At 44.5% G+C, this 22,841-nt stretch overlaps 1 protein-coding gene across 1 annotated transcript; it reads left to right on the top strand.

Annotated features, from left to right (window-relative positions):
• Window positions 1–4,123: 4,123 nt before the first annotated feature.
• Window positions 4,124–7,357, top strand: LOC100842487 (zinc finger protein 511). The gene is made up of 4 exons (XM_003577504.4): window positions 4,124–4,449; window positions 4,876–4,940; window positions 5,887–6,085; window positions 6,370–7,357. The coding sequence occupies exons 1-4, from the start codon at window positions 4,270–4,272 to the stop codon at window positions 6,838–6,840; spliced, it is 915 nt and encodes a 304-aa protein (XP_003577552.1). The 5' UTR covers window positions 4,124–4,269; the 3' UTR covers window positions 6,841–7,357.
• Window positions 7,358–22,841: the final 15,484 nt, after the last annotated feature.

Genomic DNA, 22,841 nt, shown 5'->3' with positions numbered 1-22,841 from the left:
TGCACCTGGGTTGAAAATTTTGTTAAAAAGGGTAGTGTTGGGATTAAGGTAAATGATAACGTTGGCCCTTTTTTTCAGACAAACAAGGGAGTGCGGCAAGGGAACCTTTATCCCCAATTATTTTTAACTCTGTCGCTGATATGCTGGCCACTCTCGTTAATAGAGCCAAAGCTGAGCGTCTGGTCGCTGGTGTTATCCCACATTTAGTAGACAATGGGTTGTCAATCCTTCAGTATGCGGATGATACGATCCTTTTTTTGGATCATGATTTGGCTAAGGCAGTAAACTTAAAACTTATCCTTTGTGTGTTCGAGCAACTCTCAGGGCTAAAAAATAATTTTCATAAAAGTGAGTTGTACTGTTTTGGTAATGCGAAAGATTTTGAAGATGATTATACTAGGTTGTTTGGCTGCGAAGTGGGTTCTTTCCCCTTTAAATACCTAGGCATTCCTATCCATTATCGTAAGCTTCGCAATCGAGATTGGAAATGTATAGAAGACCAATTTGAGAAACGACTGAGCAGTTGGCGTTCCAACAATCTTTTGTATGGGAGTCGTTTGGTACTCATTAACTCTGTCTTGAGTAGCCTCCCTATTTTCATGTTGTCCTTCTTAGAAATTCCAAAAGGGGTCAGGAAACGACTGGATTTTTATAGATCTCGTTTTTTTTGGCAATCTGACCAGCACAAAAAGAAATATAGGTTAGCGAAGTGGTGTATTTTGTGCCAACCTCGAGATCAAGGAGGTCTTGGCATAGTGGACCTTGAGGCTAAGAACCAGTGTCTTCTGAGCAAATGGTTGTTTAAACTGACTGAGGATGGTGTTTGGCAATCGCTTTTACGTATCAAATACCTCTTTCCCTAGTTAAATGTCGTCCTACGGATTCCCATTTCTGGAAGGGGCTAATGTGGGTCAAAAACACTTTTCTTCAATTTGGCGAGTTTAAGGTTGGTAATGGTGAATTGGTCCGTTTTTGGGAGGACACGTGGATTGGGGACATGCCTTTATGCAACAAGTACCCACGTTTGTTTAATATTGTGCGGAACAAGCATGTCTCGGTGGCTTCAGTTCTTGGAGCAACTATGTTGAATGTTGATTTTCGGCGGTCCTTGTTAGGACATCATCGTGAGGCTTGGAATGCCATTGTTGACTCTATCGCGTCTGTTACATTGTCGACAGAGCCAGACTCTTTTCATTGGAGTCTTCTTCCTAGTGGGATTTTTTCAGTTAAATCAATGTATTCAGCTCTTATGGATTCCTGAGTTCGAGTTAGATCGAGACTTCTTTGGCGACTCAATTTTCCACTCAAAATAAAAGTTTTTCTTTGGTTCCTTTGTAAGGGGGTCATTCTTACTAAGGATAATCTGCTCAAACGAAGTTGGCAAGGGGATACACGTTGTGCCTTCTGTTCTGAGCACGAATCGATTCAACATCTTTTTTTGATTGTGCAATGGGTAGACTTATGTGGACAACAATTCATTTGGCATTTAATATTTCGCCTCCAAATAATATGGCCCATATTTTTGGGGCATGGTTGCAGGGGGTTGACAAGACTTTGCGTCCTCTCATTTTAGTAGGGGCGGCGGCAGTTTTCTGGTCTATTTGGTTATGCCGTAATGACATTGTTTTTATAAAAAGAAAATGCACTCGATCATGTATGCAGGTTTTGCTCTTATGTACCAATTGGCTGCGATTATGGGCATTGCCACAAGGTGCAGCACAAGGAACCGATGGAGTCTGGCGCCAAGCGACTAGAGCGGATCACCAGGGAGTTTATGTCCCGGTTTGGGTGGCGTGCTAGCTCTAGACTTCTTACTTTGTAGATCGGTTCTCCGTGTGGCCTCTCACACTTGTGAATGTGGTCATGTTTTTTCAATTGTTGAGAATAATGTACGACTTTAGGCTGTATGCATTCTGAATGCAGAGGCCGGAGGTAATAAAGCTTCCATTATCTTAAAAAACTTAACCCGTCAATTCAAAGGGGGCATCGGCGGTCCTAAGCCTTGATTTGATTACGTTCACATGATGGAACTCTTCATGCTTTGTATTTTGGAGCAATTGTCGGATTTAAAAATTATTTTTTTGAGCAAACTATTTTCTTTCGCCTAGGTATTGACCTCTGCTCCGCGATATTCTGAGTTAGTTCGGTTGCGCGATTGGGACTTGCCCATTATTTACCTTGGCATCCCAATCTATCATCGAAAATTGCTTAATTCCGAATGTAATGGGCTGAAAGAGCGCCTTTAGAAAGACGATGGCACTGCTGCGCAGCGCTTGCTCACAAAGGTGGGGGCTGAGCTCCCCGCGGCGGTGATTCATATGGTGGTGGCACTGCAGGCTATGGCCGGGGGTGCGTGAAGTTGAGCGCCAGATTTGCTGCTGGATGGTGATGGCGTCGGCGTTCTCCGGAGGGTACACGGATTGTTCTCCTTGTCTTCCCGAATTGCGATGGCTGATCTGGGTCTCGGCCTTTGGCGATGCCAACATGTTTGTTTGTGTTCGTTGTGGGCGGGGACTTTGTCAAGAGGAGGTTGATATGGACATGCTAACTTTGAATACGACCTTTGGTACCCTCAATTCTATAATATTTGACAAGATTTATAATCAGGTGAATTCAAGTAATAATTGTTTTCATTGTCATATTTATGAAGTAATAATTCAAGATAGTACTACTATCTTGTCTCGTTTTATTACGTAGGCATCTTATTGAATTTTACAAGTCCAAAGTGAAGATGAAGTGTGATATCTGCAAAGGAAGATTCAAAGTGAAGCCTATCAAGTATACTTTCCAACAAATCAAATGACACATGATTCGGAGCTTACTAGAGAAAGATATCACGAATTAAAGTTGAATCCGATTCGGGTCCCAGGTGTCAGGAGACCCGAATTTGTTTTAGTCACTCAGGCCGCATCCGGAGTCCAAATTAAGCACATAAGTACTTGTTGGAAAGATAATTTCGAGATCTTTCCAAAGGATCCGGCCCCACCAGAAGATTCGACGCGAGCTGACCGTGACGGACAAAACAAGCTGACAGATATGTTTTTCTGTTTCCTAAAGAGTTGTTGTTTTGTTAGGAAACTTAGAGATAGAGTTGGATTTCGGCCCCATGCCCAAGTTGGCCGAAAATTCATCTTTCTCCTCCTTTATATACCTCATGAGCCCCCTTAAGGAGCCTTGAGTTTTGTTTAGTTAAAAGTTAGCCATCGCTACTACTTCGTGTAATCGCCTGTGTCGGTTAGACCACCTGCTTTACCGCTTTCAGAACCCCAACTTATCGTCTCATTGAGACATTGGTTTGATATAGTATATTCGCAATTTCAGATTGCATCCGCTATTTATCTTGTTCTTGCTTGTTCTTCGATTGCTTGCAGGAACAAAGACCTTCGTGGTCAGGTTGATCGTGCCCCGCTTGATTAATAACCCTTTGGAGTTGGTGTATCGATTGCTAAGGCGCTGCCTCTTAGGCTGTAGTTGGATCGTCAACGTCACCTCCTACCCAAATCGAGAGCTATCAATCTCATCGAAAGATCGGGCCACCCCGACCAACATCAGAGATGCTACGTACGACGACTCATGGTGAGGCACCAAGTTATGCAAGTTGCTGCTGGTCCGTAAGCGATATTTTGATGATGATTGCGCACTCCATTGAAAACACTTGATTTCAAGTTAGGCAATATCGTCGCGTGACTTCGTCGTGCCCTTGTTGAAGGTGGTGGATTGAAGTTTGGATTTGGGGATTAAAACCCCCTGTTCAATGTAAGGTCATTCGTCATCACCGGCACACGTGCGACGTTCCTTATTGAAGCCTTTGCTTAAGAAATGTGTTTTTTTTTTCTTTGCTTCGGCTTATACCATACGCATGGTGGATTCACTGTTTTGTCTTTTTTGATACATTTTGTTCGATTTTCTTGTCTGACTTTAATAAATAATATTTTCCTGTCCCACGTAGATTTGTATATGAATCTATACAAATCCATGTTTGGTGCAAGGACCGGGAGTTATACTCCATTTGGAAAAACCTACTGCAGTCAGCATGGGCTTGTGAAGGAGGGAATAGCGTAGCTGGGCCTGGGCTGCAGAACACATCACCTTCCCTGGGCCCATCCGTTGATTCCCCATATGAGCTGCATCTGCATCGCGGAATCCGACCATCCTTGTGAATTCGAATCGCCATTCCCCACCTCTGTCTCACGCTCTCTCCGGAAGAGGACGACACGGGAATCGACGCGGCGAGCGCAGCTGACCGATCGGCGGATCTAGAAGGGCAGGATGCAGCAGAAGCCGGCCGAGGCCATGGAGGTCTGCGCGCGGGGTGACGATGGGGAGACCGAGGCCCCTAAAGCGCTGGGGACGTCGCTAGGTTTTTGGGCGGGCACACGGCGGCGATTGGCTCCCGACGACCCCTTCTTCGCTGCCGGCGACATGGAACGCGAACTGCTCGCTAAACACGTATGCCCCCCCCCCCCCTCCCTCCCTCCCTCCTTGTAGGTTCCCCTATTTGACCCGGAAGATCTTCGCGATTTTTTTTTTTGACGGGCGATCTTCGCGATTTTGGAGAAACCTCAAGTTGAATTTACCTTTAAAAGTTGGTGCCTAATACTGCGTGGCACCTTCTTACTTGCAGGAACCATTCTTAAGTTTGTTCCTACAGTGTCCAATTATTTGTGCTGCCACTGAATTTACATAAAGAACCGCGATACAACTTAGAGTAGTTTGTATGTACTGAAACTTAGTGGATTTCTGTCTGTCCCAGACTCCCAGTTAGCATGCGTCTTCTGTACCTCGTTTTTTTTTCTTTGCGGGGGAGTCTTCTGTACTCGTTAACTGTATACTGTGCAAAATCGTACCCTCAAGTGTTTGTGTGGATGTTTGTAGGTTGCGCTGGATCTCTCAGATGATGACCGGTATCAACTTGAGAAGATGGATGTGGCAAGCGTGAGGTGGTTAATGATCTTTGGATGTCATTTACTGGTCATGGCGATTTGTTTTTAGATTATACATCATATCATTTCTTGTCATTTTGTATGTGCTGATGTTACTGTGCTAGTGACCTATAACCAGGATAATATTTGCAATTGCCTTAAGTCTTTTTCTGTTGTCCATTTCACAACACCAGACTTACCCTTCTCTCATATAGAGGAGGTTCAACATTAATCTGATAGTGAGAGGCAAATTGAAATTGGTTATTCAAATCAACAAGGGCCCTTGCCGTGCGAGCAATTTCTCATCTATCCACAAAATTAGTGTGATTCTGCATTGCTTCGCTCAGAAGGCTACATGGAAATTGTAAGCCATATGATGGAACTGGGTGACGTTGGATTAGAATAGAAGATAATCATGTGGAGCTATTTGGTATATTTTGATTTCTATCCTATATAGGTACTCCACAATACAGTTCTGACAGGTATGAGTCGTCTCATATGCACTGCAATATCTACTGGATATAGAAAAATCTAGTTAAACTAACACTATATTCTTGTCTTCATTATGACTGTGTCTTGTAGATCAAAAATGGAATGTGTGCATTATATATCTATTTATTTGCATGTCAGACACATAAATTCGTTGCGTGCAATAATTGTAAATGTTTGAGCAAATGACAATTGGGCATCTACAAACTTAACTCTCCTAGGTTCATACCCCCTCCGATCCATAAAAAGTGTCGCTCACTTAGTACAAAATTTATACTTAGTACAAAATGGGCGACACTTTTTATGGATCGGAGGGAGTACTTCACAATTCCTCAAAAAAAAAAGGTTCATACTTCACAATGATAGGTGTGTGTTTTATCCTGATAGCTGCTAATACTGCAGTTCCTGTCTTCATGTTATGAACTATATTTGGTATTGTTCCTTTGATTCATCACGTGTGTAAAAATTCCTGCAGCACGGTGTGTTGTCCAATTGCTGGTTGCGGTGCCCATCTAGATTGCTTGGAAGACTTTGAAGACCACTACAGCACTCGGCATACTGCTTCATGCTCTGTATGTTCAAGAGTATATCCAACTTCAAGGTTGCTGAGTATTCATATTTCTGAGGCACATGATTCCTTCTTCGAAGCAAAAGTTGCTCATGGTTTTCCAATGGTAATAGCATCTACTCCTTTGCCGCACAAGTAATTGTTGACATATTAATTTAATTGGACAATGGTAGATTTGACACAAACTCGATATTTCCAGTATAATGTGTTTTTGGAAGGTTATCTTAAAATTATTTTTAGTTATCAGTTGCGGCATCCATTAGCATTCACATAGTTATGTTGTCCTTTTCAGCTATTTGAGCATATACCTGCATTTCACACTTCTGCAAATTTACCGATATGACTTTGGACTACCCTTTATATGCTGAAATTATGCTTTTTTTTAAACAGTATGAGTGTTTGGTGGAGGGTTGTGTGGTGAAGTTGAAGACCTACAAAAGTCGGCAGCAGCACCTTATTGATAAGCATCAGTTTCCCAAGTCATTTGAATTCTTTAAAAAGGCGCAACCTTCCCAGCGCCATCGTCAGAAGTACCATTGGAGGTACAAGGGAGAAGAGACGCGGGATACTTTGATGGATGTTGATGGAAAGAGCCCAAGGCAAACGAAATGGAGATATCGACCCAAGCAACACGACCATAAGGAGTCAATAGAAAACAAACATCACCATAAGGAGGCCAAGGATAATGATATGGAGGTCGAACAGAAGATGGATGAGCTTACCTCAGCTGTATCAAAGCTGAGCACCGCAGATTCGACTCCTTCAAGCATCACCTTCGGCCACCGTCGTTCTCGTGGTCTTACTTTTGTCCCGAGGTCAATTAAGCAGAACAAGCAGGTCTCCCAGCCAGAAGCAAAATGACGACACTTGCTGCCACTCTCTTTATTATGACAGCCTGACTATTTGCAAGTATCATTTTTTGTACGGACAAATATTCTTCAGGGCACAAGCGCAAATTGGCAGGCGCTGGAGCATATTCTGCTGCTGCTAGAAGCCAGATCCATGCAGACTCCAAGGTTGCTCTCGCGTTGAAGAGGAGGAAGGCTGTTTCAATGCCAATGTGTGCTTGTCAGGGTCTACAGGCTCAATCCCTGAAGGACGCCTCTGCTGCAAGTGAATGGTCCACTCCTGAAGGCTGTCCTATTCTTGCTATACTCTGAGGTTGGCTGGATGCCGAGAAGCTGGAAGTTTGCTGTCTGTCTATTGCAGTTTCTCTGCTCATTTTGGGCTGTAATAACGTTTAGCTTTTGCGAATTGAACTAGATGCTTTTTGGCTTGTCGGTTGCGCTACAAACCGTCTAAACTGGATATTGTTTCATTTATCGAGATGAATGGAACGGGGGCGAGGCCCTTTTGCTCTAAAAAAAAATATTCTTCAGGGTGCACTTGTGTCTGGACGTTCAAAGTTTCCGGTGTCACTGATATACTTGCATCACGCGACTTGTACCCATTTGGTCTTCAAGCTGCTACCATCTTTGCATATGGATGAAACTAAGTTTGCCATGACGCTACTGACGCAGAACAAATTGTTTTGGAGCTGAACGCATGGCGATGATGTAGGCGTTACTCGTTAGCCGCCTTGAACTAGTATAGTACTCCGTGGATGTGCGCTGTGGTTGCTGGTCGCCGGTCGGCACCATTTTACACATCCATTGGTAGAAAAAGGGAGCAAAAGTGGTACCCAGTATTCTTCACACCAGATTAACAATTCATGCGACGTATTGGTTTAGCAATGCTGGTAAGCAAAGGATCAGCCAAGTCATCTTCAGATCATTTGGTGTTAGGTAGTTGTGTACCCTGAAGATAGAATTATCGTTTCCTTTTCATTATGTGGAAACACTGTAACAGATCCACTAGGTTGGATTCGAAAGCTGATGACATGAATCTCTAGGATGGTGATGGCTTTGATAATGAACTAAACTTTTTCTGTATTTCAATTTTCCATCCCTTAACTTTTTTCCTAGTTCTACCTTTGTGGGGGAAATAAACTCTAATCGGGAAATCCCTTTTCTTCGTACGCACAACCAAGACACACATCCACGGAGCATAACAGTTGATGTAGACCGAGGACAAATTTAGGAATCTCATCAATACATTATGAGGAAATTGCATGCTGGGTAGATTAACTTGGCAGGATGTTCACTTTCATCCATAAACCAACAAATTTGAAAAGCGGATCCATGAACTTGGCCGAGACGTTCGCTTTAGTCCAAATGGTCAAATTCATGCATAAATTAGCGACACATGCTGCCGACGTTGACATGCAGGGTGTTAATCATAATTTTGCGTGCGATGGAACTTCGCATTTACCTTCCCTGCCAAACCTAGGTCGTCTATCTGTGGTTCAGCCAGACACGTCGTTCAAAACTTTTGCCGTAATACCCTTCTCTTCAGTTGTTGTCCACCATCGGATTCCTCTTCCTCCTCTGTTCCACCGCCTTGAGGAGACAAAGTGACGCAAGGCGATCGTCGATGAACACTCGACCACGGCATCGACTACCTGCACATGAACTGTTGGAAATATGCCCTAGAGGCAATAATAAATTTGTTATTATTCATATTTCCGTGTTCTTGATAAAGCTTTATTATCCATGCTATAATTGTATTAACAAGAAACTAAATACATGTGTGGATAAATAAACAAATACCGTGTCCCTAATACGCCTCTACTAGATTAGCTCGTTGATTAAAAGATGGTTAACGTTTCCTAACCATAGACATGTGTTGTCATTTAATAACGAGATCATATCATTATGAGTGATGTGATGGACAGACCCAAACCTAAGCATAGCTTTTGATCGTGTCATTTAAATTTAAATTGCTAATGCTTTTATTATGTCAAGTATCGTTTCCTTAGACCATGAGATCATGCCACTCCCTGGTACCAGAAGAATACTTTGTGGACATCAACCGTCATCTCGTAACTGGGTGATCATAAAGGTGTTCTTCAGGTATCTCGGAAGGTGCTTGTTGGGTTGTATGGATCAAGATTGGGATTTGTCACACCATGTGACGTAGAGATATCTATGGGCCCTCTCGGTAATATAACATCCTAATGAGCTTGCAAGCATGTGACTAATGTGTTTAGTCACAGGATATTATATTGTAGTACGAGTAAAGAGAACTTGGCGGTAACGAGATTGAACTAGGTATGGTGATACCGACGATCAAATCTCAGGCAAGTAATATATCGCGAGAAAAGAGAATAGAATACCGGATTAATTGAATCCTCAACATCGTGGTTCAACCGATGAGATCTTCGTGGAATATGTGGGAATCATTATGCACATCCAGGTCCCGCTATTGGTTATTGATCGGAGAGGTGTCTCGGTCATGTCCACATGTTCTCGAACCCGTAGGGTCACACACTTAACGCTTAATGTCGCTAGGGTTTGATGAGATAATAAATGGTGATATCAAATATTGATTCGGAGTCTCGGATGGGATCCAGGACATCATGAGGAGCTTCAGAATGGTCCGGAGATAAAGAATTATATATGGGAAAGCTGTTTCAGGGTTTCAGAAAAGTTTGGGATATTTTCCGGTATCGACGGGGAATGTTCTAGAAGGTTCCGAAAGTTCCCAAAAGGTTCTGGAATGCTCCAGAATATTTCTGAGAATTTAATTGGGCCTTTATATTAATTAATTAGAGCAATCTAATTAGTTATCCCCTAATGGGCCTAGACCCATTAGGGGGAAAGGGGAGGAACAACTCCACCGTACCGTGGAGAACTGTACGTGGGGGAGGAGTTCGTGGGGAGGGAGTCCTCCCGGGGACTCCTTTCCCCCCCCCCCCCCGGCCGGTCCTACCTCTTTCTTGGAGGAGGGGCAAACCCTGGCCACCACCCCCTATATAAATAGAGGTGAGGGGCGGAGGAGAGAACACACCAAGCCCTCAGCTGGATCTCTCTCCCCTGAGCCACTCTCCTCCTCTCTCGCGCGCAGCAAAGCCTGCCCGTGGAGCTCTCCACCATAGCCACCATCACGTCGTCGTGATGCTGGAATCTCATCGACCTCTTCCCCTCGCTTGCTGGATCAAGAAGGAGGAGACGACGTGAAGCTGAACGTATGGATACCAAGGAGGTGTCGTCGGTTCTGCACTGAGATTGATCTCATCGAAAGTTCCACTACGCCTACAACGATCCCGTGATCGTAACGCTTTGTGGTCTATGAGGGTATGATGCTCATAATTCCTCTCGTTGCTTACATCTAGTATATATGATCTTGGGTTTCTTCCACACTTCTCGTAGGAAAATTTTTGTTTTCCATGCACCGAACCCATCAATGGTATCAGAGCTAAATCTATGCGTAGATGTTTTGTACGAGTAGAACACAACTTGGTTGTGGGCGTTGATGTTCATGTTGCTACCTCTTTGTGCACTTCAGATTTTGCGGGATAGTGGGATGAAACGGCTCGGACCAACCTTACTTGTCATCGCACAAGAGACCGGTTCCACAATTGACATGCAACTTGTATTGCATATGCGGCTAGTGGGTGTCTGTCTCTCCCACTATAGTTGAAATCTGATTTGCAATGGGAGGCCTATATGGTTAATAAGCAATTTGTATATCACCGTTGTGACTTTTGCGTAAGTAAGAACGGTTCTTTTAGTGCAGCCCCTAAAGCCACGTAAAACATGCAACAACAAAGTAGAAGCGTCTAACTTGTTTTTGCAGGGGCATGCGATGTGGTATGGCCAAGATATGATATGATATATTTGATGTATGAGATGATCATGTTTTGTAATATTTCACGACTTGCATGTCGATGAGTTTGGCAACCGGCAGGAGCCGTAGGTTGTCTCATTAATTATTGTATGACCTTCGTGTCAATGTTTTTATCGCCATGCAATTGCTTTACTTTATCGCTAGTAGTAGCAATAGTTGTAGTAGCAATAGTTGGTGGAGGCAACTATACTTGACGCCCGAGGACCTAGGCGACAGGCTGGTGATGATGGAGATCATGCTCGTGCTTTGGAGATGGAGATCAAAGGCACATGAAGAAAGGCCATATCATGTCACATTATTTATGCATGTGATGTTTATCCCTTTTATGCATCTTATTTTGCTTAGTTGACGACGGTAGCATTATAAGTTGATCCCTCATTATTAATATCAAGATAATAATGTGTTCTCCCTTAGTATGCACCGTTGCAAAAGTTCATCGTTTTGAAGCACCACGTGATGATCGAGTGTTATAAACTCTACGTTCACATACAATGGGTGTAAGCCAGTTTTACACATGCAGAAATACTTTGGTTAACTTGACGAGCCTAGCATGTACAGACATGGCCTCGGAACACAAGGAACCAAAAGGTTAAACATGAGTCATATGAATGATATGATCAACATGTTGATGTTCGCCATTGAAGCTACTCCATCTCACGTGATGATCGGACTTGGTGTAGTGGATTTGGATCATGTGTCACTAAACAACCCGAGGGATGTTGATTTTCGTGGGAGTTCATAAGTAATTTGATTAGCTTGAACTAATTATCATGAACATAGTCTAATTGTCTTTGCAAATATGTTGTAGATCAATGGATCGTACTACGTTCAATATGAATACTCTCCTAGAGAAAGATAAACTAAAGTCCAATGGAAGCAACTTTACGGACTGGTTTCGTAATGTGAGGATTATCCTTGAAGCTGACAAAAAGGTCTATGTTTTTGATGCAGCACTTGGTGCAGAACCCGCAGCAATTGAGTCTGCTGACGTTAGGAATGTCTGGCTGACTCAATCTGAGGACCACAATGCAGTTAGGTGCGGCCTCTTGCTTGGTATGGAACCTGAGCTTCAAAAGCGTTTTGAGCACCACACGGCATTTGCTATGATTGGGGAAATGAAAACTTTGTTTCAGACCCAAGCCCGTGCGGAGAGGTATGAAGCCTCCAAAAAATTCTTTAACTGCAAGATGGAGGAGAACAGCTCCGTTAGCGAGCACGTGCTCAGAATGTCTGGGTACGCCGACCGCTTGAAACATCTGGGAATTGTGATTCCTAATGAATTAGGCATTGACCGGGTTCTTCAGTCACTACCACCTAGCTATAAAAGCTTTGTGGTGAACTACAATATGCAAGGGATGCATAGGACACTTCCTGAGCTCCTCACGATGTTAAAAACCGCAGAGGTGGAAATCAAGAAGGAGCATCAAGTGTTGATGGTCAATAAAACCACCAGTTTCAAGAAGGCAAAGGAAAAGAAGGGAAACTTCAAGAAGGGTGGCAAAACTGTTGCCACTCCCGCGAAGAAGCCCAAAGCTGGACCTAAACCGGACACTGAGTGCTTCTACTACAAGGGGACTGGTCACTGGAAGCGTAACTGCCCCAAGTACTTGGCAGATAAGAAGGCTGGCAACGTCAAAGGTATATTTGATATACATGTTACTGATGTGTACCTTACTAGTACTCGTAGTAGCTCCTGGGTATTTGATACTGGTTCAGTTGCTCACATTTATAACTCGAAACAAGAGCTACAGAATAAACGAAAACTAGCACGAGATGAGGTGACCATGCACGTCGGGAATGAATCAAAAGTTGATGTGATTGCCGTCGGCACGCTTCCTCTACATTTACCTTCGGGATTAGTTTTAAACCTTAATAATTGTTATTTGGTGCCTGCGTCGAGCATGAACATTATATCAGGATCTTGTTTAATGTGAGACGGTTATTCATTTAAGTCAGAGAATAATGGTTGTTCGATTTATATGAGTAATATCTTTTATGGTCATGCACCAGTTGTGAATAGTTTATTTCTATTAAGTCTCGATAGTAGTGATACATTTCATCATGTTAATGCCAAAAGGTGCAAAGTGGATAATGATAGTTCCACATATTTGTGGCACTGCCGTCTAGGTCATATTGGTATAAAACGCATGAAAAAAAACTCCATTCTGATGGACTACTTGAATCACTTGATTTTGAATCATTTGATACATGTGAACTATGCCTCATGGGTAAGATGACTAGAACCCCGTTTTCAGGCATAATGGAACCGGCGAGTGACTTGTTGGAAATCATACATACTGATGTGTGCGGACCAATGAGTGTTACAACGCGCGGTGGATATCGTTCTTTCCTAACCTTCACAGATGACTTAAGTAGATATGGGTATATTTACTTAATGAAACACAAGTCTGAAACATTTGAAAAGTTCAAGAAATTTCAGAATGAAGTGGAGAACCATCGTAACAAGAAAATTAAATTTCTACGATCGGATCGTGGAGGTGAATATTTGAGTTACGAGTTTGGCACGCATTTAAGACAATGTGAAATTGTTTCACAACTTACGCCGCCTGGAACACCACAATGTAATGGTGTGTCCAAACGTCGTAATCGTACTTTATTAGATATGGTACGGTCTATGATGTCTCTTACTGATTTGCCACTGTCGTTTTGGGGTTATGCATTAGAGAGAGCCGCATTCACTTTAAAAGGGCACCATCTAAATCCGTTGAAATAACACCGTATGAATTATGGTTTGGCAAGAAACCTAAGCTGTCATTTCTTAAAGTTTGGGGATGCGACGCTTATGTCAAAAGGTTACAACCTGATAAGCTCGAACCCAAGTCAGAAAGATGCATCTTCATAGGATACCCTAAAGAAACAATTGGGTACACCTTCTATCACAGATCCGAAGGCAAAGTGTTTGTCGCTAAGAACGGTCCTTTCTAGGGAAGGAGTTTCTTTAGAAAGAAGTGAGTGGGAGGAAAGTAGAACTCGACGAGGTTCTTGAACCTTCTCTCGAATTTGAGAGTAGCGCAGCGCCATAAAATGTTCCCGTGCAGCCTACGCCAGCTAGAGAGGAAGCAAATGATAATGATCATGAAGCTTCAAACGAGACTACTACAAAACTTCGCAGGTCGACAAGAACATGTACCACTCCTGAGTGGCAAATGATCATGTCATGAATGTTATGTTGTTAGACAATGATGAACTTACGAATTATGAGGAAGCGATGATGAGCCCAGACTCCGAAAAATGGTTAGCCGCCATGAAATCCGAAATGGGATCCATGTACAAAAACCAAGTATGGACTTTGGTAGACTTACCCAATGACCGAAAGGCCGTTGAGAACAAATGGATTTTCAAGAAGAAAACAGACGTTGATGGTAATATTACCGTCTATAAAGCTCGACTTGTCACCCGTAGCGATGCTAAAGTCTGTTCGGATTATGTTAGCAATTGCTGCATTTTTCAATTACAAAATCTGGTAGATGGATGTCAAAACCGCGTTCCTTAATTGTCACATTGAGGAAGAGTTGTACATAGTGCAACCCAAAGGTTTTTTCGATCCTAAGGATGCTAATAAGGTCTGCAAACTTCAGCGTTCCAGTTATTGGCTGAAGCAGCATCTCGGAGTTGGAATCTCCGTTTTGATGAGGTGATCAAACGGTTTGGATTGTCCAAACTCATGGAGAAGTTTGTATTTACAAGAAAATAAGTAGGAGCTCTGTAGCATTTCTGATACTGTATGTGGATGACATATTGTTGATCGGAAATGATATAGAACTTCTTAAAAGTGTTAAAGGCTATTCGAATAAAAGTTTTTCAATGAAAGACCTTGGTGAGGCAGCTTATATATTAGGCATCAACATTTATAGAGATATATCAAGACGCCTGATAGGGCTTACACAAAGTACATACCTTGACAAAGTTCTGAAAAAGTTCAGAATGGATCAAGCAAAGGAAGGGTTCTTGCCCATGTTGCAAGGTAAGATATTGAGTAAGACTCAGTGTCCAGCTACGGCAGAAGATAGAGAAAAGATGAATAGTATCCCCTATGCTTCAGCCATAGGCTCTATTATGTATGCTATGCTGTGTAGTAGACCGGACATGTCTCATGCTGTTAGTTTGACTAGCAGGTACCAAAGTGATTCAGGAAAGGAGCACTGGACAGTGGTTAAGAATATCCTTAAGTACCTAAAGAGGACTAAGGAAATGTTTCTCGTTTATGGAGGTGACGAACAGCTCGTCGTAAAGGGTTACGTCGATGTTAGTTTTGACACTGATCCGGATGACTCTAAGTCTCAATCTGGATACGTATTTATTTTGAATGGTGGTGCTGTTAGCTGGAGGAGTTCCAAACAGAGCGTTGTGGCAACATCAACAACTGAGGCGGAATATATGGCTGCTTCAGAAGCGGCGCAGGAAGGGGTTTGGATGGAGGAGTTCATATCCGAACTAGATGTGGTTCCGAGTGCGTTGGATCCTATGGACATCTACTATGACAACACTAGTGCCATAGCCAACGCCAAGGAGCCAAGGTCTCACAAGAATTCCAAGCATATTAAACGCCGGTTTCACACTATTCGTGAATATGTCAAGGATGGTGACATAAAGATTTGCAAAGTACATATGGATCTGAATGTCGCAGACCCATTGGCTAAACCTCTTCCACGAGCAAAACATGATCAGCACGAAGACTCCATGGGTGTTAGATTTATTACAATGTAAACTAGATTATTGACTCTAGTGCAAGTGGGAAACTGTTGAAAATATGCCCTAGAGGCAATAATAAATTTGTTATTATTCATATTTCCTTGTTCTTGATAAAGGTTTATTATCCATGCTATAATTGTATTAACAGGAAACTAAATACATGTGTGGATAAATAAACAAATACCGTGTCCCTAATACGCCTCTACTAGATTAGCTCATTGATTAAAAGATGGTTAAGGTTTCCTAACCATAGACATGTGTTGTCATTTAATAACGAGGTCATATCATTAGGAGAATGATGTGATGGACAGACCTAAATCTAAGCATAACTTTTGACCGTGTCACTTAAGTTTAAATTGCTAATGCTTTTATGATGTCAAGTATCGTTTCCTTAGACCATGAGATCATGCCACTCCCTGGTACTAGAAGAATACTTTGTGGACATCAACCGTCATCTCGTAACTGGGTGATCATAAAGGTGTTCTTCAGGTACCTCGGAAGGTGCTTGTTGGGTTGTATGAATCAAGATTGGGATTTGTCACACCATGTGACGGAGAGATATCTATTGGCCCTCTCGGTAATATAACATCCTAATGAGTTTGCAAGCATGTGACTAATGTGTTTAGTCACAGGATATTATATTGCAGTACGAGTAAAGAGAACTTGGCGGTAACGAGATTGAACTAGGTATGGTGATACCGACGATCAAATCTCAGGCAAGTAATATATCGCGAGACAAAGAGAATAGAATACCGGTTTAATTGAATCCTCGACATCGTGGTTCAACCGATGAGATCTTCGTGGAATATGTGGGAACCATAATGGACATCTAGGTCCCGCTATTGGTTATTGATCGGAGAGGTGTCTCGGTCATGTCCACATGTTCTCGAACCCGTAGGGTCACACACTTAACGCTTAATGTCGCTAGGGTTTGATGAGATAATAAATGGTGATATCGAATATTGATTCGGAGTCTCGGATGGGATCCAAGACATCACAAGGAGCTTCGGAATGGTCCGGAGATAAAGAATTATATATGGGAAAGCTGTTTCAGGGTTTCAGAAAAGTTTGGGATATTTTCCAGTATCGACGGGGAATGTTCTAGAAGGTTCCAAAAGTTCTCAAAAGGTTTTGGAATGTTCCAGAATATTTCTGAGAATTTAATCGGGTCTTTATATTAAGTAATTAGAGCAATCTAATTAGTTATCCCCTAATGGGCCTAGACCCTTCTCTTCAGTTGTTGTCCACCATCAGATCCCTCTTCCTCCTCTGTTCCACCGCCTTGAGGAGACAAAGTGACGCAAGGCGATCGTCGATGAACACTCGACCACGGCGTCGACAACCTGCACATGAACCTCCGGATTTAGGTAGGTTCGATTCTCTCGTCCTCTCGGTTTCAACATCCATGGTTGGGGTTTTTTTATTTGAGGTTTCCTATGATCAGAGAGTGGTGGATGTTCATGTGGTAGATTACATGGTTCATTACCGTTCTTGGCCCAAATTACTTAGGTATTCACTGGTTTTTGTTTTGTTAGACTAGCACTTGCATTAGGGATTTAGGGTTTTGGTGGTTTTCAAATTTGCAAAGTTAAGATATTTTAGAAGAGAAAAAGAGCCTGTTTTGTTGATGTGCTCTTGAGAAGTACTCCCTCCATTCCACAATATAACTCATATAGATTTTTCTCATATGTTCCATAATACAACTCATTTTTGTCTTGATATCCGCACCCGGCCAATAACTACTCAAATCTATTTAATATTAATCCAATATGAGTGATCAGGCACTAGAAACGAAGATTGTCTTGATCCAAGTGCACAAATCTATATGAGGTGTACTATATTTTGGAATGGAGGGAGTATCAAAGGACTCCCTTTTTCCCAATTTAAACGTCGTTTTAGTTTTTTTTTCATACAAAATGTCGTGTTAGCCGTAATTAAGTTTGGCCAGCATGCAAATGCTTTGATTCCTCCTCATCGTTTTAAATACTACTCAAATGGCGCTGCATGCAGTCCGTCGGGCTTGTGCTAGGCCCATCCCTTCCCCGCATGCATGCTGATCCTTTATTAGTAGAGGTTTTCGATGCCATTGGAGGTATTAATCAGGTACTAGTCCTATGTGGAGGAGAGAGATCTCAAAATAGATAATACTAGTTACTTGCAGAAATAACAACTTGTGCACAGGTACCAAGAATGGATAGAGGATGACACGTGAGTCCACTAGAAGAAAGAAGGAAATAAAAAAAAGTAAGAGGAAAGAGAAGCCATGAGATGAAAGTTAGTATCGACTTCCATTGAAGTTGCACTAATGCCTTGTTCAGCTAATCTAGTGATGCCCAGCAACTTCCTTATATCTCAGAAATGTCTAAAATGACGTTTAAATTGGGAAGGAGGGAGTAATCCATAAGTGGCGATAATCTGGTGCATTGCATGGCAATCAAGTCTTCGACGGTGATGGCTTCGCCTGTGCAGCCGGCAGCAGTTGCTTCGGGAGAAAGAGGATGCGAAAAGATTTGGGAATTTGGGATTTTGTGTCCCTAGGGTTAGGGACTTAAGGTTTTGGTAGGATGGGCCGCGGGTTGGGTACCAGGAGTTTTCGGGGGTTACATGCAAAATTGTAGAACCAGAAAATAGCGAAAAGACCCCTCTCGAGCTAGGCCAACTCCACGTCGGTTGCCAGCTTGGGTGAGTTTGGACCGAATTCGTCAATTTGGACTAATTTGACCAATTTGCCAAGGTCATGGATCTGCTTTTCAACTCTACAAGTTAATGGATAAAAATGAACATCATTGCCTAGTTAAACAACCCAACATGGAATTTCTTCAAACTTTACTAATCACTCGTATGTAAATGTAGCATAAGGAGTTGAATTGTTTGGTGGAATGAGGAGTGTTGAAAATTGGTTTCTTAAAACCGTGAAAAACATGTCACATTTTCCTATTCATTTTCTGAACTAAGCCAAAATGCCAAACTGGTCAATATACGTTTGTGTTCTACCGTACATGCTGCTAGAGTTGGACAGTTTTTCTAGCAGTACAAACTGCCAAGTTGGACGTTTTCCGCTGACCCATTTTCTAACACTCTTAAGTGAAAATATACTTTGATTCCCAAGAATTTTAAAGCGCATAAATGAAAAATAGAAAAAATCTTTTTAGGACGTCACATTTTAATTTCTCTTTTTTCGTACTCCCCCAATTCATAATTAGTGTCATTGATTTTGTAAGGATGAAACAAGATGCCGAATTCACCTTAGGGCAACTCCAGCCATGCGACCCAAACGGACCGCTTTTTGTGGTCGTTTTCGTCTGTTTGGGTCGTAGGTCGTGCTCCGCCGTTGTCGCACCAGTGGCACCCGGGGTACCGCCGCCGCGCGACGCGTGGGCCCCGTCTCCGAGTTCCCGGAAGGACTACGTCCCGGGCAGCAGCTACGAGCAGCCCAGCAAGCCACCAGCCCGGAAGGGCTAGCGGGGCTTCGGGGAATATTCCCGCCTGGGCACCTCCCGGGAAGCCACTTCCCGGGAGGGGGGTTCGCAGGTGCGTTGGGTCTGGGCGCTTCTCGGGGAGCGACTTGCCGGGAGAAGGGGATCCCGGGCGCAGGCTCCTGCCTCAAGGGTGGAGCCCAGCGAGCAGAGCAATAGCGCCACGCGGACGCGTGGCGGGCGTCGGTTGCGCGGCCTCACCAGGGCGAGGAGTGAGGCGCACGGCTCCTTAAATGAGCCGACAGGAGGAGCGTTACCCGTCCAAATCAGGTGAACAGTGGCTGTCCAATCCTACCCTAGGGTTTTAGACCCCTAGTAGCGGACGTGGCGCCCATGCGTGCCACCAGCTCACCGAGAGGGAGTTGTATGCCTCCCCGTTCGACACTTGTAATGCATGCACCGTGGCACCTGTGGTATCCCCTTGGTTATAAAAGGAGGACCCCCGCCAACGGTCAAAGAGTTGGTTGGACGATCACAAGGTTTGACGGATTCACAGTTCACAACTAGCCCTAGTCCAAGGATAGCAAGTAGCACTTAGCAAGAAAGGAGAGAGGGCCCGGGGACCCTCCCCCGGCAAGCTGTAAACACTTGATCCATAATCAATACTAGTTCAGACAGGCAGGACGTAGGGTTTTACACCTTCGGGTGGCCCGAACCTGGGTAAAAACTTGCGTGCATGCGTACTTGGTTTGCGCACCCCGGGTACATCACTTCGCCGGTCGCGAAGGACCATCGGCCACGCCGGCGATCGCCGGGGCGATCCCCGACGCCCCTGCCGAACCTAAAAGTGGGCCGTGACCGCACGCCCCCGGTGTCGGAGCCCCGTGCGACGACAGCCGTGAACCATGCGTCCCAGTAGGGGGACTCCTCCGCAAAGTCGGGATCATCGCGGAGGTCGTCGGGGAGGTTCTGGCGGCGGCGGTTGATCTCCATCCGGCGAGCTCACCCGCTCGCCGGGACGGGGGGCACCGGAACCCACTCGGGGCTGAGGTGCCACCCGTGGGGCAGGTGCATGTCGCACCACGGCACTGGGATGTCGTGCTTCCAGAATACTCCGCCAAGTGGACGTCGACGTACTGCCGACGCTCCAGGCGGGACGGTGGCGTGATGCAGAACAGCGTCGTCGGAGGAGGAAGGGAACAGGGAGGAGGAGGAAGCGCACGGTGATGAGGGTTGCGGGCTCCCGAGGAAGAGCCCGCCTCGTGGTCATGGCGCCTCGCCAGCGGCCGTTGCCTCTTGGGCGCCATCACTTGGGGGGCGAGCTCGGCGGTGGTCGGTGGTTTTGGGAGGAGGCGAGTGAGTGTGTGGGGATGGGGACGGGTGGCAATTTAATACGACCGCGGACACGTGTTCTTTGGATGCTGCCATGTGGAAACGGGGAGGCGAAAAGATTTGACCGAACGGACGTGCGGACGGAGCCGGCGTTCCGTTTCCCCGTCCGTGGGGACGCAAATCCGGCGCAGATTTGCGTCCGGAACGTGTCTTCGCGGATAGAAAAACGGACGCCCGCTCAAATACTGCGTCCCGTTGGACCGTGCATTTGGTCCGTTTAGCGCAAACGGATCCGGTCCAAATGGGTCGCCCATCCCACCTGTGGAGGAACGCAGGCCGGCTCGGGGGGCTTGGACTGGTACAGCCGCGTTTGGACCTTTCTTGTTATGGCATGCCATCCATGTTAAATGCCCATAGTTTGGTCTTTATCCGTTAATTTTGGCTTTTAATTATCTGGTTGATGTGGTTGGTCTAGTCCAAATTTGCTATAATCTGACATCAGGGCACGAGAATCCTCTTTCTGCATCATGAAAACGAAATTCTCCATTTTTCTCTGATTTCAAACTGCTCCCCTACTATGGCTGGCCGGCCAAGGAGAAAAATAACACTATGGCTGCTGGGCTGCTGGCCGGCCCGGTAGTATGCCCGATGCCTGGTGAGTGGATGCACGGTGCAGGTCTCTCCACGAGACACGCAGCTCCCAGTGCCACCCGCGGCGCTATGTGGTCGACTCGATCTGCACTGCCTTCTCGACAGCAGGTTCCGCGGCCGTCCGCGTGGCCACCGCGTGCAGGCGGGCGTGACGAGACGTGGTGCTGATCTGATCTGGCCGCCAAGCGCCGACCTGACGCCTTCTTTTAACGTCGCTCGCGGGGCCCGAGGCCTCCGTAGCCTCGTTCGTAGGTGCCGCTGCGCGAGCGTGCTGCTCGTCCGGCGCAGCAGTGCGTGCCACGGTTTCCTTCGTGGGCCCCATCCGTACGCTTTGCACCCCACAGAGTGTTTCTCACGGGCTAATAAGTGAGGTGATATGATCGTGATTTCCACGGAAGGTATGGTTTTAGCTTAGTGCTAACTCCACCTCCGCACGGCCCTTAATAACCAGCTACTCTTTCGATCCGAACCCACGCACCCTTAGCGCGCAAGACATAATTAGATTCACAGTATCAGCGCGAGAGATACACCAGAACACGAGGGAATAAATTCCCGGTGAGATGCGCACAAATCGCCCCAACCGAGGATCGATCCTGGGCGGGCTGCCTACACGACGGCAGAGCAAGCCACCCGAGCTTGCAACGATGAGTGGCAACGATGCTTTTAGGAGGTGGATAACTTAAGTCAACGCTAGTCTGGGTTGGCGCTGCTGGCATCTCCATGAGTAAACATTTTCACCATCTGTATTTTCGAAAATAAATCAAAAATTGCAAACTTGCGATAGCAAGGGCTTCTCCTAAACGGAGAATTCCGCATGTCACGTGTTATTCGTCAGGTTTCTCACAAGAAAATCAAAAGATTGAAAATTTTAATTTTATAAGAGAGATCATTGTAGATCGGTTTGCAGTCACAAACAAGATGAATCCTTACGAATATCGTTGATATCTTTTTTTAAGGAAATTGAACATGAAGTCCTTTTGGTCACGAAGCAACATAATTCCTCATGTTGGCAACTGATATCTTATCCCAATCATGTATCCTTTGTTTTCTTATGTTTTATTTCCTTTAAACAGAATAAGCAATTACGGGATGGGAAAGAGTGAATTTTCCGTTCTGATCCCCATCCTGGATGAACAAAATTCACAAATCATAAATGACTATTTGTCCCTTTTTTCCCTAGAAAAACTATTTCTGTTTAACCTTCTTTCCAGAAATAAGCGAAGGAGGAGCATCGACCCCTGACACTCCCTGCTAGTGAGCCCATGGGTTCCCCTCCTCTATGCTAGCATCTCCTACGATGAGAGGAAGGGGAAACCCTAGTGCCTCGTCTTTGACAAGGTAGGATTAGGGTTCGTGGCGGTGGCAACGTCTGCGTCAACACATGTGTTTGCCATGGCAGTCTTGTGGTGATTATAGAGCTATGACGCCAAAGAATAGTCTTGGTGTAGAGTTGACGATAGTGTAGAAAACAATGTCAAAATCCATTGATATTGCGAATTGAGTCTAACTCAGGTGGCCTGATTCCTTGTGATGGAACCAACCTACACAGTTCAAGTTTTAGACTTGACATGGATGCCCACACTTATCTTGATTTATTTCATGATTTAACCGACACTATTTTTCAATGGTAGGTGACGTACCCGTCAACAACGAAACGCCTATTGTGACTTGTCGGTTCAGTCTCTTGGAGATGCTCATAGGAATAGGGTGTGCGTGTTTGAGTTCATAGGAGTGAGTGTACGACTGTACATGCATGTCTGTTAGCATCTGCGTTTGTACTGTGTTTCTAAAAAATCATTTGATATAATTTTTGCTGACTCTTAACTATCAAGATTATTATCCTTCGAGCGTGGAGTTTTATGGCAAGCCGGAGTTTTTCATTAAGTGGTCAAAGTTATATCGAACTCGTAGAAAGCTTTGTCCCCATTCTTTGTCAATCCAATGAATAAAGTCACACTATCCATCCTACATTGCACATAAAAAACGGCAACCATTGAATTATACAGTTCAAACCAGTCTCAA

This window comes from Brachypodium distachyon, chromosome 4 (assembly GCF_000005505.3).
Source record: "Brachypodium distachyon strain Bd21 chromosome 4, Brachypodium_distachyon_v3.0, whole genome shotgun sequence".
NCBI lineage: Eukaryota > Viridiplantae > Streptophyta > Magnoliopsida > Poales > Poaceae > Brachypodium > Brachypodium distachyon.
The sequence above is the reverse complement of the archived record's forward strand: the minus strand, read 5'-3'. Positions and strand labels throughout refer to the sequence as shown.